At 41.9% G+C, this 18,596-nt stretch overlaps 1 protein-coding gene across 1 annotated transcript; it reads right to left on the minus strand.

Moving 5' to 3' along the window:
• Positions 1-3,403: 3,403 nt before the first annotated feature.
• Tspan7 (tetraspanin 7) lies at positions 3,404-5,088 on the minus strand. The gene has a single exon (XM_059253321.1). It carries the CDS (start codon positions 4,603-4,605, stop codon positions 3,871-3,873), a length of 735 nt encoding a protein of 244 aa, XP_059109304.1. The 5' UTR covers positions 4,606-5,088; the 3' UTR covers positions 3,404-3,870.
• Between the last annotated feature and the right edge of the window lie 13,508 nt (positions 5,089-18,596).

An 18,596-nucleotide genomic window follows, 5' to 3' on the forward strand; every position in this document is an offset into this window, starting at 1 on the left:
TGTCTCTCTCTTTCTGCACCACCTCCTCCATGTTTCAAATAAACCAGGAATGGAATTCTGAGCTGGGAGTTTGGGTATCTGATTTCTCTAGGACATATTCAAGAGACTCCCAAGCCACATCTTTACTTGAAATGCAGATCAGGCTTCAAGAGCTGGGTGGCTGGAGCCCAAACAAACATAAAACTGGAGAATGACATAAAACACAGAGAAAAGGCTGCGGCGGTTCTGATTTGCAAATCCAAGTACCTGGAGTATTTGGTTAGGTTTAGTACAGTTTAGGGTTTTTGTTTTTGTTTTGTCCCTTCTCTTCATGGTTACAAGATGGCTATAAGAGACCCGTGTACTGGAGTACATGTTGCTCAAAAAAGACAGGAAAATAAAACCTTTCATTGTCATTTGTTTAGAAGAAGATCTCTTCCAAGAATCTCACTGAGTTTTCATGACATCAGCTATTGCTGGGAATGATCACGTTCACCTCCAGCCCTATCTCTGGACAAGAATGTGGCACCATTGTCACTACTGGAGTGACCGTGACTCATGCCTGGACTTTGGCACAATGACTCATGTGTGTCTATTAGTAAGAATGATTGGCTGATAAGAGACAGTAAACAGAGGGCAATACTCAGGAAACTTCATTCTCTCGTCTCTAGGCTATCATCGTGTTAGGAGAAAATTCAATATGGGAAGCAAAGGTCACATTCCAAATGCAAAGCAACTAACTGCATGAAAAACTGGTGTTGGAAAAGAAGCATTCCTTTAAGTACTCCATTGGAGGACATAACAGGTCACAAAGAGCAGCCCAAAGAAGGGTTATGCCCTGAGAGCCTTTATCAATATCCTAAAAAAAAAAATCATTCTCAAATCTCTAGTAACTTCCAGTGATTGCCAATGACACAGAGAAGTGGAAAAGAACAGTCTACACAGGAGCTCCTGAGGCACCTTTGGTGTTTTGACTACTCATAATTGCTCTATTTATTAATGCAGACATCACAAATGCTTATAATATGAATGCATTGTGTTGACATGCTAGACAGAGGAGGTTGTTTTGAGGTGAGTATACATGTGTATGGGGGTGTACATGTATGGAGGTGTGGAGGCCAGAAGTCAAGCTAGGCTGTTATTCCTCACACTATCCATCTTGTTTGTTGAGGCTGGGTTTCTCACTGGCCTGTGACTCGAAAACTAGGCTGTGTAGGCCAGCTAGTAAGTGTGAGAGATCCATCTGTGACTACCTCCCCAGCACCGGAATAATAAGTGAAAGCCACTGCATCCAGCTTTCACGCAGGTTCTGAGGTTACAATTCGGATCCTTATGTTTGCACAGCTAACACTACCAACTGAGTCAACCCTGAAGCCCCAGAAGCATTGTTTTTAAAGATCTTTTCAAAACATTGACTTTTGTTTCCCTTTCACACCCATTTTTAAGTTGATCTGAGGCCCTTGAAGTCTATAATGTCAATCAAGAAAAAAAATACAGAGAATGAAAAGTAAAGTAACAATAGCAATTAGTTGGTGGAGAAAACACCAGAGTTGGCATCATTACCTTCAAGGAAAGAAACAACACAGCCTTGGAATGGGGTTGCGCAGGCTTCTACTGAATGGCCAACATCCACTAAGCTGTCTCTACATACCCAAGTGTGAAACTAGGTAGCTAGAACTTGCATATTGGGGGAATTATTAAGGCAACTCCCCATAGTTAAAAAGGAGGTTCATTTGGGGATAACTTACAGCCAGTAAAGGGGTTGGTTACAGGATTCAGGAGAAGTGAGGTGCAGTCCAGCGGGGTTCTCTGGAGAACTCCACTCGGTCTACCATCCAGCATCCAGGATCACCAGGAACCAAGAGAGCCGGCACATCTGGATCTCGGGTTTTAAGGGCTCCCATCTTGGCCCCACCTCAGGGGCAGGTCATAGGTAGGCATGGCAGTTACCGGAAGCCTCACTAGGTGTACTACTTCCAGGTCAAAGCTGGATCAGCTACCCAATACACCTCCCCCTTTTGTCTAAATAAAGTTCTAACCTAATACAAAACTGTATACAGTAGAAATGATTATCAAATATTGTCCAGGAGGAATAAGGGATAATGGCCTAGACAAGATGGAACTACAACCAACATGAACAATATCAAACAAGAGACACATGCTGAAATACTAAAATCCAGAGAAGTCTGGAGCATAGGTAAATGGCATGTTGCAAAGATCATTCCAAAAGGTGTCCTATCCTATAGAACCTAAATCTAATATGTAATATGTTCTAGCTAAGATACAAGAAGATTGTAACTATAACTGTTAGTCTTCAATCCCCTCAAAGACCTGAGAAGGAATATAATAATATCTGAGAAACAGGAGAAGGATGCAAACTACTTTTGGGAGTCTTGAGAGAGTAGACCGAGACAGCTGGCAGCCTGGACAGTCACCTCAAGTTTCTCAACATCATTGGTGCATTCAAATTGGCTACAGGCCTTGAGTATCTGACAGACCATTTTACTGTCAGCAGTCTAGGCAAGGGCAGTTCTTTGCCCAGCAGGCCATTTTGTGCCAAAGTGAAGACAAACTTCCAAATGGAATTGTCTCAAAAGCCCAACATTCTCTCGGGATCAGATCGGTGCTGCCAGGAGCAATCGTGTCTCACGTCAACAGAATTCCAAGTTATCAAAACATTTAAATGCCATATTCTCCAGGTCTATGAAGTGTTTGAAGATTACCTATCCATCTGACATATGTTTCTGTAAGTCTGGACAACCTAACTAACATAACTATAGAGATGACAAGCATAGATGACTATAAATCTGTAAGTCTTATCTACCCATATAACCTAAGGACTAAGATTTCACATAAACAGGGTAAATAGTCTGTAAGCAAATGTACAGTAAAAGGACAATGGCTTCAAAATTGTGACAATACACAATAAAGCAGAGGTAGGAATGTATAGTATAATATGCAATATGACAATAATCATAAATATGTATCAATATACCAGATATCCTAAACAGAGGAAGAACATGCATACAATATGACAAGTATAATTTTACATTTGTATCAATATACAAACATTTCAAATAAGAGTAGAAATATATGTACATTACAACAAATATGGTTCTATATTTGTATCAATAAACAAATTATCTGGAATAAGAATATAAAAAGTTTACATTTGCATCGATATACAAGAATCCATGACAATGCAATTTATCTAAGGCTGATATTTTACTAGATTAGTTTACTAGTATATACAATAATCTACCTTAATATCCTATACCTATCCACTTGTACACTCAACAGTTTCCACCATAACACATGCTATCTTCTCCTCATGAATACCTACTAATGTGTTTCTTCAGCTCTCCTAGGCAGCCTAAAGAAAGTAGGGAAAACCCCAGCAAAATGAAAACCAAAGCAAACAAGATTAAAGCCAAAGATCTGATAATGACCATCTGGTTATCTCTATAAAGGTGCATGGCATTTATGGATCATGGTGAAGGGCTGACAGTCACCCATACTGCATGCAGGGCCACTGGAGGCCAGTGACGATGTGATAACCAGTCTCCCGAAATAAGTTGCATTTGGACCTAACACATGAGGAGGAGCTTGCATGCACAGGGCCACTGGGTGGGGTTCACCATGGCTAGCTGCCAGTGGGTACACTGTATAACACAACAGGGCTTCACGAGATGAACAGTCCGCTTCATGTGAGCTCAAAGTTGGAGCAGAGATCAGGTAGGAGAGTCAGCAACTTGTATGGTGTGGGACCTGAGGAAGAGGGCAGCAAGAGCAGGGCAGCTCTGTGTGCTCATGTTCTATGCAAGTCTTTCAGAGGATGGAGTAGCTCTTCTCTGAAACAGGCGTCTTACTCTATCCCCATTGGAAAACTTTTCACATCATCTCATACTGATGGGCTATGATGTACCGGGACAGACAACAGGACAGCCTTATGCCAATCAACTGGTAGAATGTGGCTGCAAAGAGCACTCCAATGACGACCCCCATGTTTCTCTCTAAGAAACTCATCATCAGATTATAGCAGCCCCTCTGGTTAACTTTGGTCGCAGCTATGGTCAGGTTGTGTAGATCCTGGGGGTTACAATCACTTTGATCCTTACAGCAACTGTGGGGGATGCCATGGTCCAGGAAGTAAGGGCTTGTTGTCCAGTCGGTGTAGTTCTTCACCCCACAGCAGATCAGAGTATGCTGCACCTGGTCCACCGCCTGGCTCTTCTCGTCTTTGCCATTATAATTCTGCACAGCATTGGTGTAAATCTTCAAGAAGCTGTCCTTGATCTCACGGTGAAACAGAGGTGCTGAAATGCTAGCAACAAGCTCAGCCAGGAACACCAGCGACAGAAGCAGGGAGTACAGCTTCAGCATCCACAGGATACCTCGGCATGCAGCAAAGCATCCAAATAGACCAAAACTAACAATCATAGTGCCAGTTGCGATGAGTACTGTGGGAACATCTATGGAGTTCCTGGCAATAAGAGACAAGTAGATGCCCAGAGTAAGCTTTCCCCAGACTCCAATAAACAACAAGATCACCCTGGTGATCCAGAAGATAAAGGAGTAGAGGAGGAGGAGGATTTTGAGACAGATTAGCACAAATTTGGTTTCCATTCTCCTCACTGCCGCAATGCTGTTCCCAGAGAGAGAAAGGGCAGTGTTGCCAAGCTAACTCTTCCTATACGATCCTTGCTGTAGGCTTGCTCAATTCTCCCGAGACTTCACTGACTTCTGCTACTCTGATTGGCAAAGAAAGACTCCAGAGAAGGAAGTTCTTGCTTCCTGTGTTTGGAGGACAGTAGATTGGCTTCATTCCTTCTGGGAGGTGGATACAGTGGAAGGCTGGGTCTCCCCACTTCTTTCCCATTCGCCTTAATCCTCCACTCTCTGGCAATGAACTCCCTCCCTCTCCTGTTTCTGTCCCTCATTAGTACTGATCATTGGCGTTTCCCCTTCATTGCTGAAATACTGTTCTTCTCTCCAGCCCTAGCCCACTCACAGGGTGAGGAATGGCATTGATGTCCCTTCCCCCACAAGAAGGATATTGGTGCTGGCCCTTCTCATTGTTCCGCCCGGACATGTCACAGATTGTCAAGCCATGGCCCTCTTGCAGCTAGCTATCTATTTACATTGTGACCCAGGGTCCTGCTCATAATGATGAACCCTGTGGCCACTGCATACGGGTACTGGCAGACACCAAGGAACAGAGAGAAAAAGCAAGGCTTTTGAAGGCAAGGAAAAGTCTGAGCTCTATGTCTCAGTCTTGACTCTTACATATTACAGATGGCTGAAAGTTTTTGCTATCGCTCTTTTATAGAAATGGAATCTATTCTCTTCTTTTAAATATAGGCTGGTTTAAATGATTTGCTTGACCAATAGATCATGACAGACACGACGATTTGGAAAGACAAGTCCCAAGGAGTCTTGTCAATTTTTGCGATCTCTATCCTGGGGGAGGCCAGCTCCATGACGAAGTCCAATTACCCTGGACTTCCATACTGTCAGGAAGCCCAAGTGATAGAAAGGAGGAGGTCAGGTCTAACCAAGGGCAGGTGCAGAAAGTGAACTTGGAAATCCCATCCTAGTAAACATGACTTGAAAAATATGCAAGGGATCCGAAAGATAGCCAGCACCAAGCTACTCCACAACTGATCTCAGCAACCTCTAGTCATGTGAACCAACTTAGCTAGAATTCAGTAGTTGTGGCACAGAGGCTAACTAAATTCCTGACCCACAAACTCCTGAGCTGACAGAACAGCAAGTGTCATCCACAGCTAAGCTTTGGATATGAATTTTGCTGCAATAGATAAGTAGGCCAAGGAACATTGGGGAAATCCTCATCATTTTTGGGACATTCATTTCCTTAAATACAAATGGACCAAGGATTGCATCCTTGTTACTGCTATAACTTATTTCAAATGGCCCTCAGAAAAGAGCCCAATGCTTAATACAGAGTAGTGGGGACCTACCTGCTAATAATAAACTTAATCTAAACAGTTATGTGTAATGCTCCTGCTTAAGCAAGAGGAAGGTAACTTAAGAACTGCTGAAAGTTGCTGATAAGGATTCTATGTTCCTAGTAAGAATTCTGAAGACAAAAAGGATTATCCATGACTATCTACTGGGTTGCTGAGCACGAGCCTGGGTGAGGTTCACCAGAATCTTCACTCAATTTTAAAAGCTGTCCCTGCTAAAAGTGGGATCATCTGTGCCACTCGGGGTCAGTGTCAATAACTGTGGAGGCATTCGAGGTAGGGAGGATAAGAGCACCCACAAAAACTGGCAACATCTATGACTTTGAATCCCACACCATTGGATACTGTGATAGTTAATTTTGTTAGTTTTTCTGGGCTAGTTTTTCCAATATTTGTCCAAATATTAATCTAGGTGTTTCTGTGTAGGTTTTAGATGAGACTAATGCTCAAAGAGATGAACTATGAGTATAGTGGATTACCTTCCAAAGTATGAGTGGGTACTACACCACGGGCAAACCTCACCTAAGTAGGAGGAATTGGCACATGAGCTGGAACATCAGCTCTTCCCTAAGTCTCCAGGCTACATATTTTAGGCTTACCAGTCCCCACGGATATCCAGCTCCAGGCAGGACTTGTGTTGTTTATAGATGAAATGTGTGTGCTCATGAACAACTCTCTCTGGCTTCAAGTCTTCTCCCACGGTAGGGGGCATTTAGAGACCCTCCCTTGCCATTTTCTTGTTTAATAGGAAAATTGTGGAAAATCATCATTTTGTCCTTATAATACCACAAGCCAGATACAACAAGGAATGAGCAGAGCTTGTTGGAGAGGCAAGAGAGTGCAGAAAGAGCCTTCAGCTCCCTTGTGCACTCTGCAAAGCCTGGAGAGTACATACCATGTTCTAGGCACTACGGCAGACACCAAGAACAGAGCAGCAGCTAAGCAAGGCTGCCCAGCTTCCTTGAATGTGCATTGAAGAAAGTACAAACTGAAAAAGAAAGGAAACAGAATCCCATAACAAAACAAAAATGGCCCAGTGCTGTGGGATGTTCTCTATGCTGTGAATGTGTTGCTCATGATTGATGATTGATTGATTGATTGATTGATTGATTGATAAATAAAATGCTGATTGGCCAGTAGCCAGGCAAGAAGTATAGGATAGGCAAGACAAAGAGAGAGGAAAATGCTGGGGAGGGGAAGGCTGAGGGAGGGAGAGGCGGCCAGCTGCCGTGATGAGAAGCAACATGTAAAGATACAGGTAAGCCACGAGCCACAGGGCAACTTATAGATTAATAGAAATGGGTTAATTTAAGATATAAGAACAGCTAGCAAGAAGCCTGAGCCATTAGGCCATACAGTTTGTAAATAATATGAGTTTCTGTGTGTTTACTTGGGTCTGAGGGCCACTGGAGCTGGGCAGGAACAGGATAACTTCAGCTACAACCTGGCCTATGATACATCAGGGGGTTCGCTGGTGGGCTACTGTGGGACTTCTGGGGAGTTTAAATTTTCATTTGTAAATTTTTGGTTGCAACATATGCTCTTCATGTGAATAAATGACCAAAGATGATCACAAAGCTTCCCACAACCATCTATAAGCTAAAACAGCAACATTGGCTTCGTGAGGAAATTCAGCACTCTTAGGGACTCCTGCTCCGGGGAAATAATTGCAGAAGTATTAGAGGGGAAGTGGTATCTTATTAGCAGCCTATGATCAATAACTTATAGGATAGACACAACTAAACAGTTTAATATTGGCAGATAGAAATCACAAATTATTGCCATGTTGGGAGTCATCAGCAGAACTAGCTTTTCCTATGGTCACATATGGAATCTGGGTCTGAGACACTCTACTGCTTTCTAGTTTCTCTTTTGTCTCTCTTGACCTTTATTTCTGTTCTCCAAAGTCCTAGAGTGAGCTGGATTCCTCTTCCTTTCTACCATACTTACAAAATGACTTCAGCTACTGCCCAGATGGGCATGCCCTCCACAGTGCAGCCCTGTAATACACTTGAATGTCCCAGGGCACATCAACCATTCAAGAAATCACTCTTCCATTGGCTCTTTCTTCCCGCCTGTATGTCTCATGGCCACACTTGCCTTTCCAGTCAGCAGCCCAGAAAATTGGTGCTTTCCACTTGCCTGCACTTCTATCAGTCAGTCAGTTACTGAGTGTGGCAACCATTTCTCCCCCAGCAGAGTCCTGCAGTCCATTCCTTCCTGCCCTCCTCCCTGCAGCTGCCTTGATTCAGCTCTTCAGTCTATGTGCTTCCAGAATCTCAGCCATAGATACCTATCTGATCTACCTTGTGTTTCCAGAGAAGAGATGTTCCAGGCTACCCATTTTTCCAGTTATGCCTCCGCCTTGATATGTACACGCCCTTCAATCCAATCAGGCCACTCTACTAGAGTGTGCCTGACCATGAGTGTGAATGTGAGAGGTGAAACTTGGAACAAATCTATGTCTTGGTGTTTTTATGTTCATAATACCCTGTTCTGGCCCTGATATCCCCAAATGATGCAGAGTATATTGTTGAACAGATGGGTGGACTGCTGAGTTAATGGACCTAAAGAGAAGAATAGTCCATTTAATCTGGGGAGACCAGAGAAATCTTTGTGAAGTATGGGACATTTGTATTAGTCAGTAAGCACTGATATAAAAACACTTCAAGATGAGGGTGAGGCACTCATCTTTAATCCCAGGATGTGATAAGCAAAAGGATCCCTGGGCTTTTGAGGCCATCCTAGTTTACACAATGAGTTCCAGACAGGGCTACCTAGTGAAACCCTGTGAAAGCAAAACCACTTCACTTAGTGTGAATATCATCTGGAAAGGTGTAGAGGCCCCCAAAGCTCAGCCTGTTCTCAAACTAAAAGCTTTCTATAGTGTGATAGGCAGATGGAGCTGGAGAGAACAATGCAAGAAGAGGCAGCCAGTGTGAGCTCTCTCCCGGTAGGTGAGGGATGCAATCTCAGGAGCTAGTATGGATCAGTCAAATAATGAGGAAGTGGGCCCACAGTAACAAACTTAGGGTTGCTGCCCTGAATAAAATCTTCCAGGATCCAAATTACAAGTGAATATTGACCTGAGAAGATAAAACATGTCCACAGGTCAGAGCCTAACTTCAGGGCACCAGTTTTGGTAATGAGACATGCTGAAGATGTTTTGTACAGTAGAATAGTGTGGTCTCATCTGGGTTCCAGGAGGTCCACTCTGGCAAAGGTTTCTAAGGCAGAAGCAGAATAAGATGGGGTTAAAGGAGGAGAAGGTGGATGAAGAAGGGAGGTGTTGAGATAGCGAGGTAAAAAGTCTGAACCAGGACAGTGGCAAAGGACATGAACAGAAGGGCAAGGAAGATCTTACAGCCACTTGTAATTAGGAGGTAGTGATGGCGGGAAATGAAATGTGGGTCTCTCCTATGATGTCGATCATGACTTAACTAATGGTACATCCTCTGGAGAAGTCGTCGGCATGAGTATGAGTGTCAAAAGCATTAAAATCTTTAGTCATTTATTCAGCTCAGCCTTTACAAAACATGTTGTCTTCATTCTTAATTTATTTTCCTTTCATTTTTAGAGACAGTCTCTTTTTGTAGCCCAGGCTACCCTCAAACTTGTAATCCTTCTTCCTCAGCCTTCCCAGTGTTGAAACCACAGGCATACACTACCATGACTGGCTCATATGTTAACTTTCATTCTCCCACTTGCAAAAGAAACCGATATGTCTTTCGATGGTTATAGTATAACCAACTTTCTTCTCTAGTTTCTAGTTTGTCTCACCTAGTCATTGTTTGCCTATATGAGGCATTTTATTAGTCATCCATTTCTCAACCCAGAGATACAAGACACATTACGGTTAGGTGACTGACGTAGTGGTACCGAAAGATCGAAGGAAGAAGTTCTACCTTATTAGCATTCATTATAGCCAGCAACCTCATGTTCCTTATTGGGTATTATTGGGCTGTTTTAAGTCCATCAGCCTGCTTATATCACTCTTTAGTCACTTTGTATAAGACACAGCTCATTCTTGTCATTCCACAAAATTTCTACTAATAGCAACAAACAACTGTGCTGACAAAGACCTTCTGTGTGTTAAAGGCAGTGAGCACTGGAGTTCTAGGCCCACAGATCAAGAGAGGAGAAGTACTAACCAAGGAACAATGCTCTAGACTTACCTTTTCAGGACCCTCAATCAGTCATAGATGAGTCCACGATGGGAGGTGCACCCATTTGCTTGTTATTGTGGGTGACCTTGCTGCTCTGAGATATAAGCTGGATGTCCTCCTGGAAGAAAAAATATCAAGGGAACTGTAGCATATGCTGTGCATCTACCTGCATACCATTGGCACTCACTGCTTGGTGTGTCCAGTGATTCTTACTATGAGCACCTACGGTTTTTACTTTCTGAGCTCTCTTCCCAATTAAAGGATTTTCACCCAAAAATAAAGAATAGAATTCATAAAGAACATTTTGTAGACTTTAGATCACCTTGTACCCTCCAATCTTTGCCTTCTCGATGTCTTTAAAATGTATGTACCCTTCTTTAATAACCTACTGTTTCTGATTTCAGGACCATGTCCTTTCCCACGGTGACAGACATAAATCCCTAGCTTATCTACCTCTCCTCTCCAGTGGACCCTTTAACTTTTACCTACTCCATCTATTGCTGGGGCTTTTAAATATTGACATTTCACTGGTTTAATCTTTCTAAATTTTTCTCATTGATGATGGGAAGACTTTAAGCCTCCCTTGCCTAGCTTAAAAGCTCATATTGAACTGGCCCCCACATCCTCCAAACTCAACCTTTGTATTCAAATGCAGAGGTTTATAGTTAGCTGGCCTCTGTTGAGCCCTTGTTTTCCCTACTGATGCTTTCTCATGATCCCACTGGTTATTATCTACAAACAGCCACAGGAACAAGCTAGCCTTCTCTACTGCTGCTGTCCTAAGCTTTGCCTGTCTCTGGGTGGCCATGTAGGTTCATGCGATGCCGAGCATTTCTTTGATCTTCTGTTGTTAAACCTGGGGCAGGATTCAGCTCCAAATGTTCAGCTCCAAGATGCTAGAATGCTGCCGTGCATGATATTTGAAGGGACACCACAACACAAATGTTTCTCAACAGGGGGCAAGGTTCACAGTGACAGGCTGTCAAGACTTCACTGATGAAGACTAATGAAGAAGTAAAAGTAGAAGAAAACTGACCTTGGGAAAGAGCTATAATCTGAAATTTTTCCTTGACACAAGTATTCCTCCTGGGCCACCCAATTTTGAAGACAAAGGAGTCAAATCCCTCAATGAGTTATTATGATGAACCAATTAAATGTGAACATTCTCATTCTCTGCCCCTCTCTCTTCATGTACATATGACAATGTTCATATTGGTACTACCTGAACCTCGGGGAGAAGGATATCTGATCCCAGACAACTTATCTTTTCCTGGTACCCATATAAAATGGCAAAGAATGTACACTGTGTTCTGCAGAGTGTGAAATGTTTGCCTCAAAGGGATGATCCAATGCATTATTATTTTACTTTAGACATCATTGGCAACAACTAGGAAACGTGAGAAGTGGCGTGACTTTTATCCGGGTAAACCATTGAACTTTGGTCTTTTTATGGTAATGGACTATGGAACTTTTATCTGTTTTGTCTCTGAGGTAAAACAGAAATGTCTGAACAACACATAAATACAAGATGTCTTCTTAAAGACACCAGACAGCTAAAAGTAGTGAGGAACGGGACAAGATAGAAACCCAGAGAAGTGGGTCAAACCCAGAGAAGTAGGTCAACATCTAGAGCCACTTTTTTTTTGTCCCTGGATCCAAGGAGGTAAGCAAGAAGTTATCTACTAATTTTCTTTAGATTAAGAAGTTGAAAATTGGATATTAATGGGTAGGGGAGAGTAATGTGACCCCTACTTTACCATGTATACAAAATAATCTAAATGTAATATGGATTTAAATATGAAAAACAGCACAGTAATTAATCTTAATGACTTCTTGATAGATAAATGTTTCTTAAAATACATAAAAGGCACTAGTCATTAAGGATAAGGTTATTATTCACCTGCATAAAAATCAAGAACTTCTTTTCAACAAGAGACATCATTACACAGTGAAGATAAAAAGCAAGGAAAGAAATTTACAATTCAGAGAGCCTGTGTCCACAATGTACAATAAACCAATCTAACTAAAGAAAGATAGTTAGGCCAATAGATAAACAGAGATACAACAACAGGCACCCCCAACTGGACAATAAACAAATAAAAATGTACTGAACCTCATGAATAATCAACGAAGCACAAGTAAAGCTATAAGAACACTCTAGTCGCCTCACCAAGTGATTAAATGGAAGACTGGGGTTACGATGTGCTGGAAGAAACACCCAAGGGTATCCTCTGGCCTCCACATATGCATGCACAATTGGAGAGAAAGAGACACAGAGAGACAGAGAGAGATAGAGATAAGGAGACTATATATATATATCCATTACTACAATGACTTCAATTCCCGAAGACAGATTATCTTTAGGGATTGACAGGAATTAGTTTATCATCTTAAAATGGATGCAAAGAAAGAATTTACTATTCATTCTACCTTTTCTTAACTAATAACTGAGTAACAAGTCAAAGAAATCCAATTAAAAACTGTCAAATAAGTCACAAACTTAGAATATCACTATTTTACAGTCTTCTCTTAGGTAATAAACCTAGATATTACATATCAGTAGCTGCATATGTCACAAAAGATGAGACAACTGGGAGTTACAGGTCTCTTAAAAAGCCTTTCTTAAATTTTTCTTACTTATGACCCCTTTTGGCCTGAATTTTTTTTTACATAACATTAAGAATAGAGGTAAGGACACAGTAAATAAGACAAAATGACAGCCTACAGAATGGGAAAAGATTTTCACCAACCTCACATCTGACAGAGGGCTGATCTCCAAAATATATAAAGAACTCAAGAAACTGAACATCAAAATAATGAACAATCCAGTTTTTAAAAAAATGGGCTATAGAGTTAAACAGAGAATTCTCAAAGGAAGAATTTCAAGTGGCAGAAAGACATTTAAGGAATTGCTCAGCATCCTTAGTCATCAGGGAGATGCAAATCAAAACGACTCTGAGATACCAACTTATACCTGCCAAAATGGCTAAGATCAAAAGCACTGAAGACAATTTATGTTGGAGAGGATGTGGAGCAAGAGGAACACTCCTCCACTGTTGGTGGGAGTGCAAACTTGTACAGCCACTTTGGAAATCAGTGTGGCAATTTCTCAGAAAATTGAGAATCAATCTACCTCAAGACCCAGCTATACCACTCTTGGGCATATACCCAAGGAATGCTCAATCATACCACAGGGACACATGCTCAACTATGTTTATAGCAGCATTATTTGTAATAGCCAGAACCTGGAAACAATCTAAATGCCCCTCAACTGAATAATGGATTAAGAAAATGTGGTACATATACACAATGGAGTACTACTCAACAGAGAAAAACAATGACATCTTGAAATTTACAGGCAAATGGATGGAACTAGAAAATATCATCCTGAGTGAGATAACCTAGACTCAGAAGGACAAACATGGTATGTACTCACTCATAGGTGGATACTAGAAGCAAAGCAAAAGATAACCAGACAACAACCCACAATTCCAGAGAAGCTAGCTAACAAGGAAGACCCAAAAAGGGATGCATGGATTGCCCTGGGAAGGGAAAATAGATGAGATCTACATGAGCAAAATGGGGATGAGGAATGGGCAATGAAGGGTAGGGCATGGGGGATGAGAACATAAGGAAATGGGATGGTCAAGCTGGAACAGGGATGGAGTAGGAAAGCAATAAGAAAAATACCATGATGGAGGAAGATATGGAGATAGAGAGAAACCCAGTGCTAGGGAAGTTGCCAGGAATTCCCAAGGATGATCCCAGCTTAGACTACTAGAAATAGTGGAGAGGGTACCTGAACTGAACTGGCTTGCACCAGTGATCAGATCAATGAATACCCTGTCATCACAGAGCTTTTCTCTAATGACTGATGGAGGCAGATGCAGAGATCCACAGCCTAACACCAGGCAGAGCTCCAGGAGTCCAGTTGGAGAGAGAGGAGGTATTCTATGAGCAAATGCATCAGGATCATGATGGGGAAACCTGCAAAGATGACCAAACCAAACTAGTGGGAGCTCATGAAACATGGATCAATGGCTGTGGAACCTACATGGGACTAGACTAGGCCCTCTGCACAGTGAGACAATCATGTAGCTTGATCTGCTTGGGGGGGTCCTCTGGCAGTAGGATCAGAATCCATCCCTGGTGCACGAGCGGGCGTTTTGGAGCCCACTACCTATGACGGGACACCTCCTGCAGCCTTGAGGCAGGGGAAAGGCTTGGACTTGCCTCTACTGGATGTGCCTCCCCCTGGGAGGCCTTGCCTTCTTGTGGGCAGGGGAATGGAGGGTGTGTTGTGGGGGAAGGCTGGGAGGCGGCAGGAGGAGGGAAGAGGAGGATCTCTGATTAGTACGTAAAATGAAAAAAGTTTCTTAATAAAAAAAAAGTGAATCACAAAAAAAAAAGAATAGAGGTATATAAAATAGATATACAAAGTAAGTATTTACTGATAATAAACCAAAAAAAAATTTTAAACTTTTTTGGTGTGTGTATACATTTACTATTTATAGAATATTAAAGAAAATTGGCCCCTAATGAGATGGATATGCTTGTTTGCCTAACACAACACAATCACATGTACTAATTTGATACATGCTGAGGAGTAACTGCAGGGTAACATTAAAAATTTTTGTTTTCCATAATTAAACCATAATGTTTCTATAAGAAAAGAACAAACTTCATATATATATATATATATATATATTAAAAGCACTGAAATTCATAAAATACAATAGTCTTGAATCTAAGCAAAAGTGTTGCAGGTGGTTTTTGTTTGGGTTTTTTTTTGTGTGCTGCACAGCATGATGACATTCACAGTGCAAAGCGCACACGTTGTGTTTTCAGAACCTAGGCTACAGTGACAGTGCAGGTACAACACAGGCAAGCATGACTGGAATACATTATATGTTGGGATTTAATCCATTTTTGTTCATTGTGGACTCAGAAACCTTTTGCTGTCTGCATTTTTTTCTTTTGCAACCTCCATATTTAGTTGCAGGGACCCCATGTGAGGTTATGGCCCAAAGTTTAAGAATCTTGGTGTGGAATTTGAAGGTAACCCAATTGCTGAAGACCCAAGGACTTCAAGGTTCAATCTTAAGTGGACACAAGACTTGAAAGAATATAGCTGTAACTGACCTGGACACCTCCTACTGAAAACTGGCTACCATAGTATCAGAAGATGCTGTGCAAGCTGCCCAGAGAGAGGAGGAATCGATCCGTAATCCTACATAGCTATAAAGCCTATGAGCCGCAACAATGACAGGACTAGCAAGAATGTAGTTGTGGCACTTTTGTCTTGGAGGCAACCAACAGCTATCTAATTGAACTTAAAGCCTGCTCAATAGGAGAGGAGTCATGCCTGGTGCTGCAAACCTAGCCAACTACACATGTCTGTCGAGGTCATAGACCCTAGAGAAGAACCCACTACTGCCACCTTCCTAAGCCAATACAATTTCTAACTGTATTCTAAATACTTATACTACAAAGAAGTGAAGCTCTCATCCCTCATCAAAGAAGCTTCTTTTTGCAACAGATGCAGACTATTATGGAGATTGACAACTGTTCAAAATGCAGAAAATAACTGGCTGTGGGGTGCAAGACCCCAAAGGATATGTCTTTGATGCAACCCTACACTTAAGGCTCAGAGAAAATCACGGAAGGTGGGAGAGAAAGACTATAAGAGCCAGAAGAGCAGGACACCTGTTGTGAGATAGTTCTATACATGTCAGGGAAGCTGCACTCATGAAATCTCCGCAATAGAGTTGCCTGAACAAGCTGAGCATAACGACAACACCAGTGGGCATGCCAACGTGGACAGGGGGAACCCCTAGATGAAGAGCAAGAAACAGGCAGTCAATTCCTGATGAGAGTGTCCTAGTTGGGGTTTCTATTGCTATGATAAAACACCATGACCAAAAACCAAGTTGGGGAGGAAAGGGTTTGTTGGGCTTACACTTTCACACTGTAGTCCACCACTGAAAGAAGCCCAGGACAGGAACTCAAACAGGGAAGGAATATGGAGACAGAAGTTGATGCAGAGGCCTTGAAGGCATGCAGCTTAAAGTCTTGCTCTATTGTGCGATATTTTGATCACATTCTGATGCTCCCGAGACTGGCAGTAAAGTTTGTTTTGAATCAGAGGGCAGAGCTAGCTACTAGCTGACCAAAATTAACCATAGAGGTTTTGGAGGACTGAGGACAGATAGACACAGGAAGTCATAGGGAGAGTTCTAGAGAGGGTCTTGGCCCTTTGGGATCTAAGAATGAGAGAGAGAGAGAGAGAGAGAGAGAGAGAGAGAGAGAGAGAGAGAGAGAGATCACTTCTCTACTGCTTCTCTGATCAGTCAGGTTCTTACCCCAATATCTGACTCCTGAGTTTTTATTGATAAAGAATAATTAGATAAATGCTTCATTGCTCGCTCAACCTGCTTTCTTATAGAACCCAGGACCACCAGTCCAGGGATGGCACCACACACAATGGGATGGGCCCTCCCCCATCAATCAATAGTAAAACAAAAAAAAAAAAAATGTCTCACAGTTGGATCTTATGGAGGCTTTTTCTCAGTTGAGGTTCCTCCCTTCAGGTAACTCTTGCTTGTGCCAAGTTTACATAAGATTAGCCATCACAGAAAGAGTATCAGTCTCGTTGTTTGTTGTTTTTGTTTTTGTTTTTTTACTCTTTTGCTCTTTGAGGGGAGGGGAGTGCTACCCAGCTCCCAAATAAATCATACATGGAGGCTTATTCTTAATTATAAACACACAGCCTTAACTTAGCTTAGTTTCTTGCCAGCTTTACTTAACTTTAATTATCCCATCTACCTATTGCCTCTGGGCTTTTCTCATTCTCTTACTTCTATAAATCTTACTCGTACTCTGTAGCTTGCTGTATAGCTGAGTGGCTGGTCCCTGGAGTCCTCCTCCTTCTCTGGCTGCTAGATCTTTTTGTCTTCCTCTTTTCTCTCTTTTCTCCTTCTATATATTCTCTCTGCCTGCCAGCCTCACCTATCTCTCTCTCTTGCCTCACTATTGGCCATTCAGTTCTTTATTAGAACATCAGGTGTTTTAGACAAGCACAATAACACAGCTTCACAGAGTTAAACAAATGCAACATAAACAAAAGTAATGCACCTTAAGATAATATTCCCCTCCAGGAACAAGCTCCCACATAGGTTGCCCATTCCCAAGATGTAGATATAAAACAAAGCAAAATGGACTCAGTGGGTTGTACATGTGTCCAAATTGTGTGTGTGTGTGTGTGTGTGTGTGTGTATGTGTGTGTATGTGTGTGTGTGTGTGATAATAATAAAGAAGGGGTCATGATTTTGGAGGTGGAGTACTTAGGAGGGTTTGAAGAAAGAGAGAGGCAGGAGCAGAAAGAGTCAAAATGCAGTGCTCAGGTACAGAATCCACAAAAATATAAATAAAAATATTTGAATAAAGGAATGTAGGTTCTAGAGCATAGCATTGGCTATTTTTAAATTTTGATTGTTTAGAATTTCACACATGAATACCCTTTTCATTCCTCCCTTTGCCCTTCCAACTCCTCCCATGTCCCACCAAAGTCTCATTTAGAATTCATATACTTTTCTATAATTTTAAACACACCCACCACATATGTACATACACATGTATGTATGTATGTATGTAGGTATGTGTGTGTGTGTGTGTGTGTGTGTGTATATATATATATATGTAAACCTACTGAGTGCAATTAGTGTTGCCTTTACATACATGTGTTTAGTGCTGACCCCTTCAGATTGGGCAACCTTTCACGGGATTCATTCCTGAAGAAAGTCTCCCTGGACAACAACTGAATACCTATAGCTCTTCATCTAGGGGTAGAGCCTTGTGAACTTTCCCCCATCTATGGTGACTGGTGTGGTCTTGTGCAGGAGTTACACAGGCAACCATATTGTTGAGATCTCAAGAACACAAAATCCCTGTCATATCCAGAAGACACTACCTTGCAACAGTTGCCCCAGTCTTCTGGCTATAACCATTCTACTCCTTTCGTGATGTACCTGAGCCTTACGTGTAAGCGGTGGCATCACACATGTCCTAATGGAGCTGGGAACCCTATGGTCAGTTATTCTCTTGCAGTTTGACTAGTTGTGTATCTCTTTATAGTATCCTTCTGCCACAAAAAGAAATTTCTTTAATAAAGGATAAGAGCTACACTTGTCTATGGGTATAAAGGTAAGTACTCAGAAGGCAGTTGGAAGCTCCATGATTTTATAAAATGGTAGTGATTGGTCCTCTTCTAGGATTTATGTCCTCTCTAGCCACAGGAGCTTGGCTCAGTCTACAGTACCAAGCATGAGTTTCCTCCTACTAAGTTGGCTTTAAGTCTAGTTATACAGCAGTTGGCTAGCCCCATGATAACCACTATTGCATCACTGGGGCTATCAGTTGGGTTGGTCATCTTTGTGATGAATAGGCTTCACATCAGGGTCAGACT

Source organism: Peromyscus eremicus, chromosome 1 (genome assembly GCF_949786415.1).
Source record: "Peromyscus eremicus chromosome 1, PerEre_H2_v1, whole genome shotgun sequence".
Classification (NCBI taxonomy): Eukaryota; Metazoa; Chordata; class Mammalia; order Rodentia; family Cricetidae; genus Peromyscus; species Peromyscus eremicus.

Bases quoted from the DNA above. Each gene is read 5' to 3' on its own strand.
- Tspan7 (XM_059253321.1), bottom strand. From the start codon at position 4,605: ATGGAAACCAAATTTGTGCTAATCTGTCTCAAAATCCTCCTCCTCCTC.